At 37.2% G+C, this 17,077-nt stretch overlaps 1 protein-coding gene across 1 annotated transcript in view; it reads right to left on the bottom strand.

Moving 5' to 3' along the window:
- The window catches only part of SUSD1 (sushi domain containing 1), a 327,082-nt gene that overhangs the window by 198,017 nt on the left and 111,988 nt on the right, over window positions 1-17,077 (bottom strand). The window contains exon 7 of the mRNA XM_027839015.1: window positions 5,031-5,210. Coding sequence (XP_027694816.1) covers window positions 5,031-5,210 — 180 coding nt within the window. The remainder of the gene's footprint in view (window positions 1-5,030; window positions 5,211-17,077) is intronic.

Consider the following 17,077-nt stretch of genomic DNA (forward strand, 5'->3'; position numbering starts at 1 on the left):
AGCCACTCAATTAAATTCTGAGTCCCAGTCTTCCCTTTTGTAAAATGGGTAGGATCCTATTTGTTATATGATCGAGCCACAGTATGATCATACTTGCAGTATGAATTACAAGTTTATACTACATATGATTTATACATATGCATGAGATCTTACTTTTACTATGAACTACATTGGCATTGTTGTGAGGAAAGTACTTTGTAAACTGTAAATCGAAAATATAGCTTTAATCATTATTCTCAATAATGAACTTGGTTAAATTTCAATTTAACTGTGAGTCCTGTCTGCCTCCTTAAGCCTCTTCTCAAGAACCATCACCACAGCCTATGGAGTGGCCATTTCCTCTTTCTTTCAGTGAAAGGTCTTACATTAATCCATGAAAATTGTTGCAGCCACAAATTTTGTTCAAGGTAGCCAGGCTGGTGAGGATAATTATAATTAGCAGTTATATAACATGTTTGTTCTTCAAAGTGCTTTATAAGCATCAACTAATTAATATGCTACTATCTCCCATGTGGATCCCCTCATTTTCTATAAAGCATGACTAATGCCTAATTCCCAGTGAAATGAGAGCACTTACAGGGACTCAAGTTCTGGAGTGGGAGACAGGAGACTCTTTCCACCTCTGGCCTTGATTTATGGCATGATCTTGATGTAGAAGAAATGAGGGAGGCTTCCACTACATTACTAACCTTTTGAGGTCAGTGTCATAGAAGGTGGTTACCATACTCTCTCACAAACTAGCCCTTAATATAGCAATCCCAAAACAGAATTATAGGCTGGAGAGACAACTGGTCTGATCCTATGTGGCCACATATCCTTCTACAAGTTACTTTTTCTCAATCTCTCCAAATATGAATATCTGTCCTCTGTTTTACCACTCCATATCCTTTACTAGGCTGTTGTGAGGATGACCAAACACGGGATTTCCAATACTTCTCTATGGAATGACTCAGGCAGAACCTGTATATTTCATGAAAGAATTACTCTACATGTATTAGGGAACATGGTTTTAGGGATAAAACAATGAGTTCTGTTTGGAGATTGAGTTTAAGATTGATTGAGAAGATGGCAGAGTAAGCCAGAAAATTCCAAGCTCTCAAGATTTTCTCCTGCGAAAGAGATAAAAAGCACCTCAGGGTGAGCAAAATGCAGGTGAAAATAAATAATTGGGACATCCAATTTGAGACATGCAATGGGCAGCCGGTAATGCACGAGTGAAGCTAAGAAGAGAACCCAGGACTGGATACACACAGGTATGTATATATGTATGTATATGTGTGTCTGTCAGTGTATGTATGGAGGGGGAGAGAGAAAAGATAAAAAAGAGGAAGGAAAGGGAGAGGAAGAGGGAGAGACAAAGGGAGATGGAGAAGGAAGGAAGGGGGAGAGAGAGGGGGAGAGAGAGAGAGAGAGAGAGAGAGAAATTGAACATGTGGGAGGTAAGTAAGATAGCATAGAGGAAAAAAAAGAAGGTTCAGGACAAAGCCACTCAGTTAGTGGGAGTGACATGGATGAACATGAAAGGAGACTGAAAAGGAGCACTCAGACAAATAAGAGGAGAACTTGGAGAGAGCAGGGTCGTGAAAGCCTACAGGAGAGATTATTTAGGAGGAGAGGGTGATTAATAATGTCAAATGCTGCGGAGAGGTCCATTCCAATTGCTAGACATAATAGAGACATGACCCAGGAAAAATACCTTTAGCTTTTACTCCTTAGGGAAGAAATCTACTTTTCCAGAATCAGCTAACCAGGAATTATAGGCCACATCCTAAACTAAGGTAATTGCTTAGAAATTAATACCTTGAAGACCGCGGGAGTAGGTTAGAAAATTCCAAGCTCTCAAGATTTTCCCCCACAAAAGAGATAAAAAGCACTTCAGGGCGAACAAAGTGCAGGTAAAAAACAATAGAATAGGGGAACAACAGGGGTCCTCCTGGGACAATCCAAGAAGATCTGAAGGAAAAACCCAGGATGAGGTTTGGTTCCTGTGAAGAGTAAACACCTCCAGTCTAGGGTCCACTTAAACAGCATGCAGCAAGCCCCGGGGGTTATCTGGGTTGGAAGGCTGCCTCGGCCCCAGCCACAGGAAATTTTACCCGAAACAGCAAGAGGAGTCTGAACAGGGAAAAATCAAGGGAACCTCTGCTGACAAGGAACACCAGACCCAGCTGTGCTGCAGAGAGCTTCGGGTGTGAGAAGGAACCAGCACATTCCCAGTGAGTGCAGAGGCAGTGGGGTGGAGACACCCCTGCCTGTGGGCATTTACGGGAGGCTGAAGGTTTGGCTTTGGTTCCAGGCTAGAGAGGAGAAGTGAAGATCCGAGGCCAAAGACACCATCCCCCATGCTCCAGGACTAAAGATGATTACAAAAATTAAGCTATTATTATAAAAAAATGCACAGTCAAAAGAGAAAGAATACAACCATAGAAAGGCATTATGGAAATAGATAAGATCCTCTTCTACCCCAAAGAGTAACATCAAATGGTCACCTGCCCAAAAAGAATTTACAGAAGAACTTTAAAAAAAACTTTAAAAATCAAATGAGAGACATTGAGGAAAAACAAAAAACAAAAACAAACAAAAAAAGAACAATCCAAAAAAAAAAAAAAAAACAAGACGATTATGAAAAGAAAGTCAACCAATTAGAAAAGGAGAGCCAGAATCTTAAGGAAGAAAATGACACCTTGCAAATTAGAATGGTCAAAGGGAAGCCAGCAAAGTTATGAGATCAAGAAACAATAAAACAAAATATAGAGAATGAAAACATAGAAGAGAAAGTGAAACATCTTATAAGGAAAACAACTGATCTGGAGAACATAAAAATAATCAGACTACCTGAAAGCTATGATCAAAAAAAAAAAAAGAATCTTGATGCAATAATACAAGAAATAATCCAAGAAAATTGTCCTGAAGCATTAGAACAAGGGGGGAAAGTAGAAATATAAAAAAAAATCCATCAATCACCACTTGAAAGAGATCCTATTAGGAAAACTCACAGGAATAGTGTAGTCAAATTCTGAAACCCCCAACTCAAGGATAAAATATTAAGATCAACAAGAAAAAAACAATTTAAATATGACAATGCCACAATTAAAATCCCACAAGACCTAGCAGTGGAGACACTAAAGGACCACAGGTCTTGGAACACTATATATAGAAGAGCAAAAGAACTAGGGTTCCGGCCAAAAATATCATACCCAGCAAAGTTAAGCATAATCCTGAATAAAAAAAAAAAACACACATTTGATCAAATGTCAGACTTTCAGGACTTTGTTTAAAAAAAAATAAACCTGAACTTAGTAGAAGATTTGACATACAAGAGCTAAGAGAAGCATAAGGTACATACCAAAGACTGATTACAAGGGATTCAATAAGGACAGACCATTTGCCTTTCACATATGTAAAATGCAAAACGAATGTCTAAGATTGTCATTAACAATCGGGTAGTTTGTAAGAAAGATTGGGGTAGACCTGAGTATGATAAGACTTTAAAAAGTAAAACCATCAAGGAACAGTTACAAATAGTAATTATCTTATACAAATAAAGTATGAGAGGAAGAATCGACACAGAGGAATTAGACGGGGGAGGAAGGCTGTTAGCTCTGGAAACCTACTTTCACTGGGAATGGGTTCAAGAGGGAACAATACATATATATCGAGAAGAGTATAAAAGTCTTTGAAATTCAGAAAAAATAAAACAGTAAGGGAATAGGGAGAGGGAAGAGGACAAGGGAGGGATTTCTAGAGCGGAGAGTGAGGGAATAGGTTAAAAGGGAGGAATAGAAGGGTGTTGAGATCAATGAGAATGGGAAGATAAGGGAGGGATCTTTACAGAGAAGGGAGAAGGAATAGGTTAAAGGTGGGGTATAGAAAATTGTTTAGATTTATGGGAATGGAAGATAGGGAAGGGATCCTTGGAGGCAAGGTAGGCTAAGTAATAGGGCAAAGTAGCAGGTAGAAGTAAACTCGAGGAGTCAGGAGGGAGAGAAAATAACAGATATGAATAAATATGAAAACAAAGATCAGGAATAGAATTTGTTAGGGAAAGTATATGGCTATATATGTATGTGTGTATATGTATATGTGGAGGGGGAAAAAAGAACAAAGTAACAAAGAACAAAGTAAAAAGTACACAGCAGAGAACAAAAGAAAACTTACAAGGAAGCAAAGAAAAGATGGACAGCTCTTAACACAATGTGTAGAATTTATCATACAGGCTTTCTTGAAATGAAAATGTATTGCTATATATTTTGATTCCTCTCATGTTCTGCTGTGCACGCAACATATTTTTTTCCTTTCTTACTTTGTATTTAAGTTTCAATATTTAAGTTTATGATTTTTTACAGATGAGGAAACTGAGTCCCAAAGAAGTTAAGTGATCTACCCAGGGTCACAAATTTTAGAAGCATCAGAAGTGAGATTCAAACTGACCTTTTCCCACTGTATCATGTTGCCTCCCCATCAAATTGAATAGCCACAGTGAACCTAATGCACTAAGAAATTTATTAATAATAATAGTAAACATTTATATAGGACTTTAAGATTTGCAAAGTGCTTCACATATGCTATCTCATTTATTCTCACCTCAACACTGTGAGGCAGGTGCTTTTATTATGTCCATTTTATAGTTAAAGAAACTCACGATGAAAAAAGTGAAGTAACTTGCCCAGGATCACACAGCTGGTAAAGTGTCTGAGGCAGAACTTGAGCTCAGGTCTTCCTAACTCCAAGTATAGAGCTCTATCCACTGTTCTACCTAGTTAACACATACACATGTGTATATGTGTGTACACATACATATACATATACATATATGTAATATACTGTGTAAACATGCATATATGTGTATTATATATACATAAACACACTGGGCCACCTAACTATCATATATCATAAATATATACTTGGGGAGGCTGGGAAGAGAGAAGATTTTTCAAATAGGGGTAATGTTGGAGCCCTCCCATTTCCACACACACGGGCTTTATATTGTTTCCAAGTGAGAAGAATTCAGGTTGTGATACAGTCTATACCTGTGCAATGTACAGTGTTTTTCCTCCAGGTACCTTCTGCCGTGCAAAGTAAGGTAAGGTACCCTCCAGTGCTCTCAAAGCCATCTATACAAGTATAGTAGACCACACTTCCCAAATTAGAACTGTAGTTCCCCACAAGGATGGCATGCTGGATCACTGGTGGGCTACCACACTCTATCTCTGCAATAGAAAATAATACACACATATTTGCATATTTAGATATAGATATAAACATATACATGCACATACATATGTAAATACATATATGTACATATATGAAAAGAGAATGAATAAAAAAAGAGAAGAGGGCCCTCATTCTTTTTTCTTTTTTAAAATTATGTTTCATTAAATATTTCCCAATTCAATATAAAAAATTTTTAACAATCATTTGTAAAAATTTTGAGTTCCAAATTCTTTCCTCCTTCCCATCCTTCCCCCCTCCTTGAGAAGGCAAGCAATTTTTTATCAATTACACATGTGAAGTCTTGCAAAACATACTTCCATATTGTCCATGTTGCAAATGAAAACACAAATAAAACAAAATAATAAAAATAAAAAGTAAAAATATATGCTTCAGTCTGCATTTAGAGTTCATCAGTTCCCTCTCTGAAGTTGGATCACATTTTTCATCCTGGTTCCTTTGGAAGTGTTGTGGGTCACTGCCTTGATCAGAGTTTTATAGTTGGTCATCTTTATAATACTGCTTTTATTGAGTGCAATGTTCTGGTTCTGTCCACTTTACTTTGCATCTGTTCATATGTCGTCCCAGGTTTTTTGAAACCATCCTGCTCGTTATTTCTTATAGCACAATAGTATTCCATCAGAATCATATACCACAATTTGTTTAGCCATTCCCCAACTGATGAGTATCCCTTCAATTTCCAATTCTTTGCCACCACAAAAAGAGTTACTATAAACATTTTGGTACAAATAGGTCCTCTTCCCTTTTCATTGATCTTTTGGGGATACATTTATAACCCTTTGGGTCTAGTTCCAAACTGTTCTCTAGATGGTTGGACCAGTTCACAACTCCATCAACAATGCATTAGTGTCCTAATTTTTCCATATCCCCGCCAGCATTTATCATTTTTTTTCTATCATGTTAGTCAATCTGACAGGTCAGAGCTGTTTTAATTTGCATTTCTCTTATCAGTAATAAGTCGGAGCATTTTTTCATGTGACCATTGATAACTTTGATTTCTTCTGGAAACTGCCTGTTCATATCCATTGACCATTTATCAAGTGGGGAATGGCTTTTATTTTTTAAATTTGGTTCAGTTCCCTATCTATTTTAGAAATCTCATTCTTTTTTCCCCAAAACCTTCTTTCTATAATACAGTTGAGGATACTACCAAACTCCTGTTGTCCTGGATCCAACTTCAGGATCATCATTGACTCTTCAGTTTCACTAACCCCACCTAGTTACCCATTGCCAAATCTTGTCATATTTATCTTCATAGCATTTTTCCTACACATCTCCTTCTCTCTATTCTCATAGCCAACCTTGTATAGCCTCATCACCTCTTGCCTTGACTACTAAAAAACCTCCTATACACATAATATATACCAATATTATATACAAATATATGCATATATGACATATATATAACATTATGTGCATATGTAAGTGTATGTATATATACATATGTGTTTGTTTATTTAACAAAGGGTTGGCAAATGTCTAGATCCCTGTTGCCTACATATTTTTGTTTACCTACGTTACACACACACACACACACATATATATATATATATATATATATATATATATTTTAAAATAGGATTTTGGCACATGCCCAGACTCCTATTTCATACATATCTATATATGTAATAGGGGTTTGGTGCCTTCCCAGACCCCTGTTTTAGATAGATACACAGAGACAAAGACAGAGACAGAGAGAATCTAGTCCAATCCCTTCATTTTATAGATGAGGAAACTGAGACCTAGAGAGGTTGTACTCACATGTATACAGCTCACAAATAGCTCACACTTACATAGCACTTATAAAATTATAACACAGTGATCATATACTATCTCATTTACTCCTCATAACAACAACTAGCATGACAGAGTAGAGAGAGTCCTGGTTACACAGACAGAGGGCCCTGGGTTCAAATTTCAGTCACTACACCCTCCAAATCCTGGGTTGCTGTCAGGACCTGTTAATATGCCCTGAAACATATTATGCCCTGCCATCATTGTTTCAGAACCCTTGGGACTTCTCTACCTTTCCAATTCTACCGAAGCTGAGCCCACATATAATGTTGTTTAATCCGGGGCCTTCTGTCTCCATATCGTCCCTTTTTTTCCACTTTTTTCTATTTGTATTACCAGGGTTTGGCACATAGCAAATGCTTAATAAGTACTTTTTCATTCATTTATTCTATTGATTGCAAATGCCAGGGTGTGCTGGACCTTGCTCAGATCTCTTGAGATCAATAGTCAATTTTCATGTGAGAATTTATACCTTGGAAATCAGCAAATATTACAAATCAGGGCTTGATTTATTGCTTAGTTGACTGCCTAGACTTAAGAAAGTGATGGAGATAATGTTAATAATGCAGATTAAACTTAAAAGAGTGTCATTAATACATGTGTATGTATGTATATATGTATGTATGCATGCATGTGTATATGTATACATATAGATGTGTATATAAATGCACATACACATATGTACACACACATATATGCTGATGGTTAAACGTTTACCAGCATGCCCTTGTATACATGTGACCTTGAGCAAGACTTTAAACCTTTCTTTTCCTCATGTGTAAAGTCTGGGTTTAAAACACAGAGTCTCTGTGATCCTCCCTAAATCTAAATGGAATCCCGTACAATGGAAAATACAACCATTTTTGCCATTTTAGATATGAAGAAATTGAGGATCAAGGAGATTCAATGATTCACATAAGGGGCCCCAGATAAGGAAATGGCCAAGTCAGACCCAGAAGCCAGGTCTTCTGACTACATCCAGGGCCCCTTGAGCAATGCTACAAACTGTCAGCTGGAAAAGGATTTAGGATCATCCACAGTAATCCCCTCATTTTATAGTTGACGACACCTAAACTTTATCTGTTACAGATAAATTACTTTATTAATTATGTATAACATTAATTTTAATTAATGATACAATATATTAATTATTATATTATAATTTCCTGGAAGTTACTATATAAAAAACTTAAATTTACTAACCATCTATCCAAATGAAGTGAACTAAACACAAGTTCTAATATACGTTAGATATATTTATCAACTATTTCCAGTTTTTCTGTGCAAATAAAATTTTTAATATCTTGTTTTAAGAAACACAGGAAACAGAAATCCAAAATGATGAAACAGATCAATTAGAGGAGAATTACTAACAATGAAAAAAGAATTTGCCCCTGAGTTGTTTTAAATATATTTTCTCTGATGCATTTACATCAAAGTAATAGAATTAGTCATTTTCAGTTGTGCCTGAATCTTTGTGGGCCCCCATTTGGGTTTTTTTTTTTTTGGCACACACTGGAGTGGTTTGCCATTTCCTTCTCCAGATCATTTTACAGATGAGGAAACTGAGGTAAACAGGGTTAAGTGACTTGCCTAGGGTCACACAGCTTGTAAGTATCTGAAGCCAAATTTGAACATAGGTTTTCCTGACTCTAGGCAAGGTACTCTACCCACAATGCCATCTAGCTGCCCACAAAGAATTATAAAAGTAGAAGTGCACTTAGAGGTCATTAGTCCAATTTCCTTGTACAGAAAAAGGAACAAGTCTAGAAGCTAAATAACTTGCAAGTCAGTTAGGGGCAGAGCCAGGTTAAGAACCCAGGCCTCCTGATTCCCAGTCACATGCTAATTACATAGTATTTATGTGGGTGTATGTGTTTATAGGTCAGTAATTTTTGTACAAAGAGGACAGAAAAATAGAGACTGAAACAAATATTTAGTTCCACTGGCAATTAAAAATCAACTGGAATTTAGAACGACACATTGTCTTTTTTTTTTCCAATAGTGAGGGGGAAGTGGGAGAGAGAAAAGGAAATGCTTAATTGAAAAAATTAAAGTGTTAAAAAGAAAATAAATGGGAAATATATATTATAACATCTATGGCATTTTATAATGGAATCAAAGGGAAAATATTAGTCATCTTATAAAAACTCAGGTCATAAGCAACTTTTCATGAACCTAGCTATTGTTTACTGGTGAGGTAGCAGCTAGGTAGCTCAATGGATAGAGCACCTCGGAGTTTGGAGGACCTGAGTTCAAATCCAGCCCCCTCAGACACTTACTAGCTGTGTAACCCTGGGCAAATCACTTAACCCTGTTTGCCTCAGTTTCTTCTGTCAAATGAGCTTGAAAAGTAGATGGCAAACCTCTCCAGTATTTTGCCAAGACAACCCCAAATGCGGTCAGGAAGAGTCAGACAGGACTGAAACAATTCAACAACAACAAGAGTTATGTTGATAGCTTTAATTTTGTCTTTGTCAAATTTGCAAATAAAACCTGGACATCTGTCTCCCTAAATGGCACCATATGTTAAGATGGTTATACCACCGTCAAAAGACAGGCTTACTATTACACTGTTGGTAGAGTTGTGAATTGGCAGTTTTGAAATGCAGTTTGGAATTATGCTAACAAAGTAACTAAGATGACCATCCCCTTTGATCCAGAGATTCCTTACCAGTCATATACAGGACATCAAGAAGGTCAAAGAAAGAAAGTAAGGCCCCATATGCACCAAAATATTTATAGCATCACTTCTTGTAGTAGCAAGGAACTGAAACAAGGTAGACGCTCATTGTATGGGAATGGCTAAACAAAGTGGTTATTAATGTATTACTGCGCCATACAGAATTGTGAGTACGAAGAAAACCAAGAAGTACAGGAAGACTTATATGGCCTAAAGCAAAGTGAAGTAAGCAGAACCAGGAAAAGAGTATATACAGTGACTACAAGGATGTAAATGGAAAAAAACAAAAACAACAAAATGAAATTGAAGAATGCATAACTGTAATGATCAATCTTGGCTCTGAAGAGTAAAGAAGAAAATGTACCTCCCTGCCTTCCTTGCATATACTATCAGACTCACTTGGTAAGTTGGCATTTTGCTGAACTCCTTTAGTCCCTTCTTACTTTTTTTAATTCTGTGTTACAAGGGATGACTATCTGAGGAGGGAAAAAGGAAGAACATACCTAAAAATGAAGGTGATACGAATGCAAAAGATATCAATAATTTTAATGGTTACACCATAATCCAAATTTGAATGTTTTCCCAGTGTCTGATAGCATACAAGATTTCTCATAGTAACAGAGAGTCGAGGGTCCCTTCTCTGGGGGCACTGAAGATAATTTCAGAACAAGAAACATTTTTATTGGAACCAAGCTTTTTTCATTGGATACACATTTTGACAACTGTATAGAAGGTCAATGGAGAAAATGTACTTAATTTACAGGATTCAAGATAATAACATCTATTTTAATATGGTACATTTACATAATTTTCTTTCTCCATTCTCTACTAGGAAGTGAGGTAAAAACCTTCAAGTTCTGCTATGAGGATACTTCCTATTAAGTGGATTATTGAAACAAAAATTATTTTTAATTTTAATTTTAAAAAATTATTTACTGAGCTCCACACAGTTCAACAATTCTAGTGAACAATGATTTTTTTTAACTGGACCTATAATTTCACTGGTGTAAGCACCTTCCCAGTGAAGAACTTCCTTTCTCAATGCAGACACTTTCTTTGCAATTTACAGTCTCAGAGAGTTACCTATGACTCTGAGAGGTTAAGTAACTTGCCTAAGTAACTTACTTGTGTAAGTAACTCCCAGGACTATCAGAGGAAGGATGTCAGCCTAGGTCTTTCTAACTCTGGGTATAGAATATTGCATTTATTGTCACATTTACTGATATAGTGTTTTCTTGGCTGGGGGAGGAGGGAGTTACATATTAAGAAGTGGAAGCAATATAAAAACTAAAGATGGCGTTACAAATAAGATTTTTTTTAAAAGGACACTGAAAATGACGGCTTCTTTGTCAATCAACAATCTGTCTTCATGGTGACCAACTTTGCACACATCTGGCTATCTTCTCATTCACACAAAGAATCACGTAGAATTTTATATTTGAAAGGAGCCTTCAGTAGCCATGTAGTCCCACTCACACTTGAAAAGAGAGAAGGAAAGTACATTTTCTCTAATTTTCTCCAAGGCCAAGATTAGTCATCATATAACACAGTGTTCAGGTTGTTGGTTTTTTTTTAATTTCCATTTATACAATTCATTTAGCCATGCCTCAATCAATGGATGCCCACTTGATTTCCAATTTTTTGCTACCATAAAAATATTTTGATATAACCTCTCTTTTTGTATTTGATCTCTTTGGGGTATATACCTAGCAGCAAGATCTTTGGGTCAAAGGGTATGGACATTTCAGTCATTTTTTTGTGCATAATTCCAAATTGCTTTTCATGACTCCATTAACAATGTGTTACTGTGCCTATCTTCCCATAGCACCTCCAATACTGACTATTTCCATCTTTTATCTTCTTTGCCAATTTGCTGTTTATAAGATGAAACTCAGAATTGTTTTCATTTGCATTCTTTCATAAAAACCCCCAGGTTCCTCTTTGTGATCTCTGTATTTCAGTCAGTCAGTCAGCATGCATTTATTAAGAGCTTATTATATGCCAAGCACTGTGCAGGCGATACAAGGAAAAGCAAAAACATTGGCGGGCTATCAAGGAGTTCATATTCTCATGGGGGAAATGACATATAAATAACTATATGTTGTTGTTGTTTAGTCATTCAGTCTGACTCTCTTTGTGATCCCATGGACCATATTAAGGTCAATCCTGACCATGAGGTTTTCTTGGCAAAGATTCTGGAGTGTTCACCAATTTCCTTCTCTAATGGATTAAGACAAACAGAGGTTAAGTGACTTGCCCAGGGTCACAGAGCTAGTAATTGTCTGAGGCTGGATTTGAATTCAGGTCTTCCTAACTCCAAGCCCAGTGTATCATCCACTAAGCCATGTAGCTGCCTCCAAAGCAAACCAGAGTTTAAGTGACTTGGTCAGGGTCATACAGCTAACGTCTGAGACCAGATTTAAACTCACGTCTTCCTGACTCTGGGTCCAGTGCTCCCTATCCACTAAGCCACCTGGCTGCCTCTTAAATAACTATGTACCTACATGACATATAAGGAAAATGATCTCAAATGGAAGGCACTAGCAGTATTTCTTTTCAATAAATTTTATATCACCTATATTAATCAATGTATCTTCCCCATCTTCCCCTCCCAGAGAGATATCCCTTACAACAAAGAATAAGAAAAAATAATCTCCTTATTCCTGATGATGGTACTATCATTCTCCTATTTATAAAGAACTGAAATCTAGAAATCATTTGACTTTTCCTTTTCCCTTCTCCCCAGTCTCATCCAGTCCTGCTTGATTGTTTCTTCAGAATATCACTGGCATAAATCCCTTGATTTATTTGAAACAACTGGTGATATAAGTGGATAGAGCTCTGGGTCTGGAGTCAGGAAGATCTGAGTGAAAATCTAGTCTCAGAAACTTCACAGCTGTGTGACCCTGAGCAAGTCATTTAACCTCTGCCCACTTCAGTTTGGGGATCATAGTAGCACCTATCTTGCAATGTTTTTGTAAGGATCAAATGAGCAAATATTTATAAAATAAAAATTTTAAAGCACTTAGCACAATGCCTGCCACACAGTAGGTGCTCTATAAATGCTTATTCTCTTCCTTTCCCCTGATTTCTATTTGTACTGTCATCACTCTAATTCAGGACTTGATCACCAGTGATCTCTGTTATCCATCTCTGCCCCTTTTTGACTACTGCCAGATGATGGGAGTATAGCGTTAGAGGAGAGAGAGACTTCAGAGGTCATCTAATCCAACCCCTTCCCTTTTCTAGCTTAGGAAACTGAGGCCCAAAGAGACTGTTTTGCCCCAAAGATGCAAAACCAGTAAGTCACTGAGTTGGAATTTGAAACTAGGATTTCTGACTCCAAATACAACACCCTTTCCACTAAGACACCATTTTGAATATCGAATTATGGAGTTCAAAATATTTAGTATTTCTTTATTGCTTCCTGAGCCTGAATTTCAAGGCCCTATATACATATTCTAACTGCAATCTACTTTTCCAGCCCTATTTCCTACTAGCTATACCTTTCTCAACTCTCTTTATTCCATTCCAATCAAACACATCTACTATATCCCAACAGTAGCAGGAAATGCTTAGTAAGTGTTTATTATTTGGTTGATTGCAAATGTATCATTTTTCCTGATTCGACAAAAATAGAAATGAGAAAAGCAACCAACAGTAAAATAAATAAACCATAAGGTTGTGAGCATTTAGTATCAAGGCAGGAGCAAGCCTATATCCATATATCGGGTATCTCTGAACATGCAACTAATATTCCACATATGTCAAAAATATAAAAACTGCAAACAGGCTTTAACAAGAATTATGCAGCATGGCTGGTTTGAGCTAGGAGGATCCTAATAAACATCTTCTAACTTCCAGGTGTGTAAGAGATTAATATGGGCCACCTAGAAATTAGGGGATTCCTGAGGTAGTTCGAGGAACAATTGAATGTGGGTCTTTGAATTAAAGGTGGGCCAAACCACTTTTTTAAAAATCCTATGTGGTTGGTATCCATTAAAAACCTCCCACCTGATGCCCTCTCCATTCTTTTATCCCACTCTTCTCTAAGTCTCCCCAGATCAGAAGCTAGCCCAGATTGAAAAATGAATCTCCTAATACGGCTGGAGTCTCTCAAGACTGACAAGGTCCAGATCCCATAATAGTCCTGTGGCCATTCAACGGCTGGGATTAAAGTGGGGAATTCCTCACAGTTTGGCTCTGCCATGGTTGACTCTTCGTAGTACAAAAATTATCCCACAGTCAATGCCACTACTCCTCTATCTGAATGTTTCCATATGCTTGCTGGGTATGTTGTCAAGGACATTGTTTGGGGAGTTTGGGTTGTACCAGAAAGCCACTGAAATTCTAGGATTCTGTGTGTGAACCAAAAGCAACTTGGTTACCATTATTATTACTAATAGTCATCCTCCAAAGAGACATCAACCAAGAGACATGACATGACATGCATTCGACTTATAAAAAGACTGTCATGTCACCTGGTAGCTAGGTGGCACAGTGGATAGAACACTAACCTTAGAGTTAGAAAGTTCAAATCCTGTCTCAGATATCTGCTAGCTGTATGACTTACCTAAGCAAATCATTTAACCTCTCTCAGCCACAATTTCTTCAGTTGTAAAATGGGGATAATAATAGCACCTGCTTCACAGGCTTATTAGGAAGATCAAATAAGATAACATAACCTTAAAGTGCTACATACAGGCTAACTATCATTATTATTTTAAAAGCACATCAATACAATGAAATAGTAAGCCATTACCAAAAAAAAGATGCCAATTGCTACTATGTACTCCTAAGCACATTAGTAAATGCTACATTTTAAAGAGTCAAAGCCTAGAAGAAGTTCAGTCTACACCATGAATATAATCAACTAATCATGGATCTAGCTTGGAATTTTTATTAGCTGTCTGAGCTATTTTCATGTAAACATCTTCTCAAAAAAAAAAACCTGACAATATAAAGACCCAAATGTAAAACACACACTTAGCTCACATATTGTTGTGAGTGCTAATTATCATCTTTGCCAATAACAATAATCAACAGTCAATACATAACAGGAAGGAAATTTGGTTGATGATAGGAGGATGGCTGTAACAACTAGTGAAACATTATCAGAGATCTCCCATCTTGGTAGCTCTGGATTAGACCAACAGACACCAAGATGTCACTAAGATTATGCCTCATCATTCAGTCTGGCCTGTGAGGCAAGAATTGTCAGTCTTTTATTATAGCCCTATGCCAGCTTGTCAGTTCATTCATCCATTCTTCATTCAAATTTATTCATCAATTAGTCCTGAAACACAGACTGATAATAGAAATGTCACTATGTTATAAGCATAAACTGCAGAATATTTTAGAAAATAAACACCAAAATGACAATTTTGAAAATAGCAGAAGACGGGGCTCTTGATCTTGACCTTTCTGCCCTGAATAACCTGCCTTTCCAGTCTTATCACAAACCATACCACTCACATAACCAAAGCTTAATGGGATTTTATGTCATCCCACAAACACATTCCATCCTTTTCCACCCTTTCTGACCCTCACTACCTTCTTCACGATGTTCTGCATGCCTGAAATGCCCTCATCTTTACCTATGCTAATTGACATCCTTGCCATCATTCAGGCTCAGCTCCAATGCCACTTTCTCCATTTACCCCAGCCAGAAGTGATTTGCATTCAAATGATTTCACAGCATTTTTTACTTCCATGATACAGTTATCCTGTTTTGATTTGGATTCCATTTTGATGTTTTTATCTTCTCCTTCTTTACTATACAGTAAACCCCTTGAGAACAGAAATAGCACATTGTATATTTGCTTTATCACCTTCAGTGCCTACCAGAGTGCTTTGTCAGCCAATCAACAAACATTTATTAAGTACCTACTATATGCTAGGGAGGGGCAGCTAGATGTGTAGTGGACAGTGCACCAGGCCTGAAGTCAGGAAAATCTGAGTTCAAATCCAGCCTCAGCTACTTACTAGCTGTGTGACTCTGGGCAAGTCATTTAACCCCTATTCACCTCAGTTCCTCATTGGCAAAATGAGGACATACTGGAGAAGAAAATGACAAACCACTTTAGTGTCTTCGCCAAGAAAACTCCATGGACAAAGTTGATGGGGTCATGTAGAGTCAGATACAACTGAATGACTTGAACAACAACATATACTAGACATGATGCTAAGTGCTAGGAATACAAAGAAAATTTAAAAACAGTCCCTGCTCTCAAAGACTTCACAGTCTCATAGAGGAGAAAAATGCAAACACCTATGTACAAATAAGATATTTACAAGATAAATTGGAAAATCATCAAGAGAAGGAAGGCTCTAGCATTAAGGAGGACCTGAAAAGGCTTTTTATAGAAGGTGGGATTTGTACTTACCATTCTGGCTTAATAATACATCATTCAATAAATGTGTGCTGAATGAATAGGATAGATACCAGGCCCATTAGTTCATTAGTTCAGGGAACTCCCAGGTGAGGATTGATTATCTCACTACTAATGAAGGCAGCCAGCTTCTCTGCAAGTTACAGTCTTAGAGAGTCGCCTAGAGCACCGAGAAGTTAAGTGTTTTGGACAGGATCACAAAGAGTACATGTCTGAGGCAGGTCTTGACCTCTGGTCCTCCTAGCTTCAAGGCCAGATTTTATCCACCATGCTATGCTGATTCTTTGAAAGAATGAAGAATGAAATTATAGAATGAAACAGAACGATTATAAGTGACTGACAAGTCCTGGCTGACAGACCAGACACACAGCTTTCGATAAAACTAATCAAGCAGATTATATATACAAATAAAATACACACACACACACATATATATGTATACACATGTGTGTGTATGTATGCATGCATATGTATATGTGTATATGTGTGTATATAACTGATAATATGTTGACAATATATTAATATATTGACTATTTATAGACATATGCTATATATCTATATATATTTGCATGTATATATATACACATACATATATACATTCCACCTTATAACGCTGCACACAAAAACCTCACCCACCAAGCCCTGTACAGACACAAACAAATCATGTAGCTCTGGCAAAAGAGCAAAGCAAAGGGGCAGCTAGATGGTGCAGTGGATAAAGCACCAGCCCTGGATTCAGGAGGACCTGAGTTCAAATCCGGCCTCAGACACATAACACTCACTAGCTGTGTGACCCTGGGCAAGTCACTTAACCCCACTGCCTAACCCCCCCCCCCAAAAAAAGAGCAAAGCAAATATGGGAAACTCAAAATAAAAATAAACAAAGGTCACAAAAAAACCAGTTATCTTTATAGATACAGCTTCATACCATCCAATTGGATCTATTCCAGTACCAGTACTCTATTATCCCTTAGCA

This window comes from Vombatus ursinus, unplaced genomic scaffold (assembly GCF_900497805.2).
Source record: "Vombatus ursinus unplaced genomic scaffold, bare-nosed wombat genome assembly UNPS02014832.1, whole genome shotgun sequence".
NCBI lineage: Eukaryota > Metazoa > Chordata > Mammalia > Diprotodontia > Vombatidae > Vombatus > Vombatus ursinus.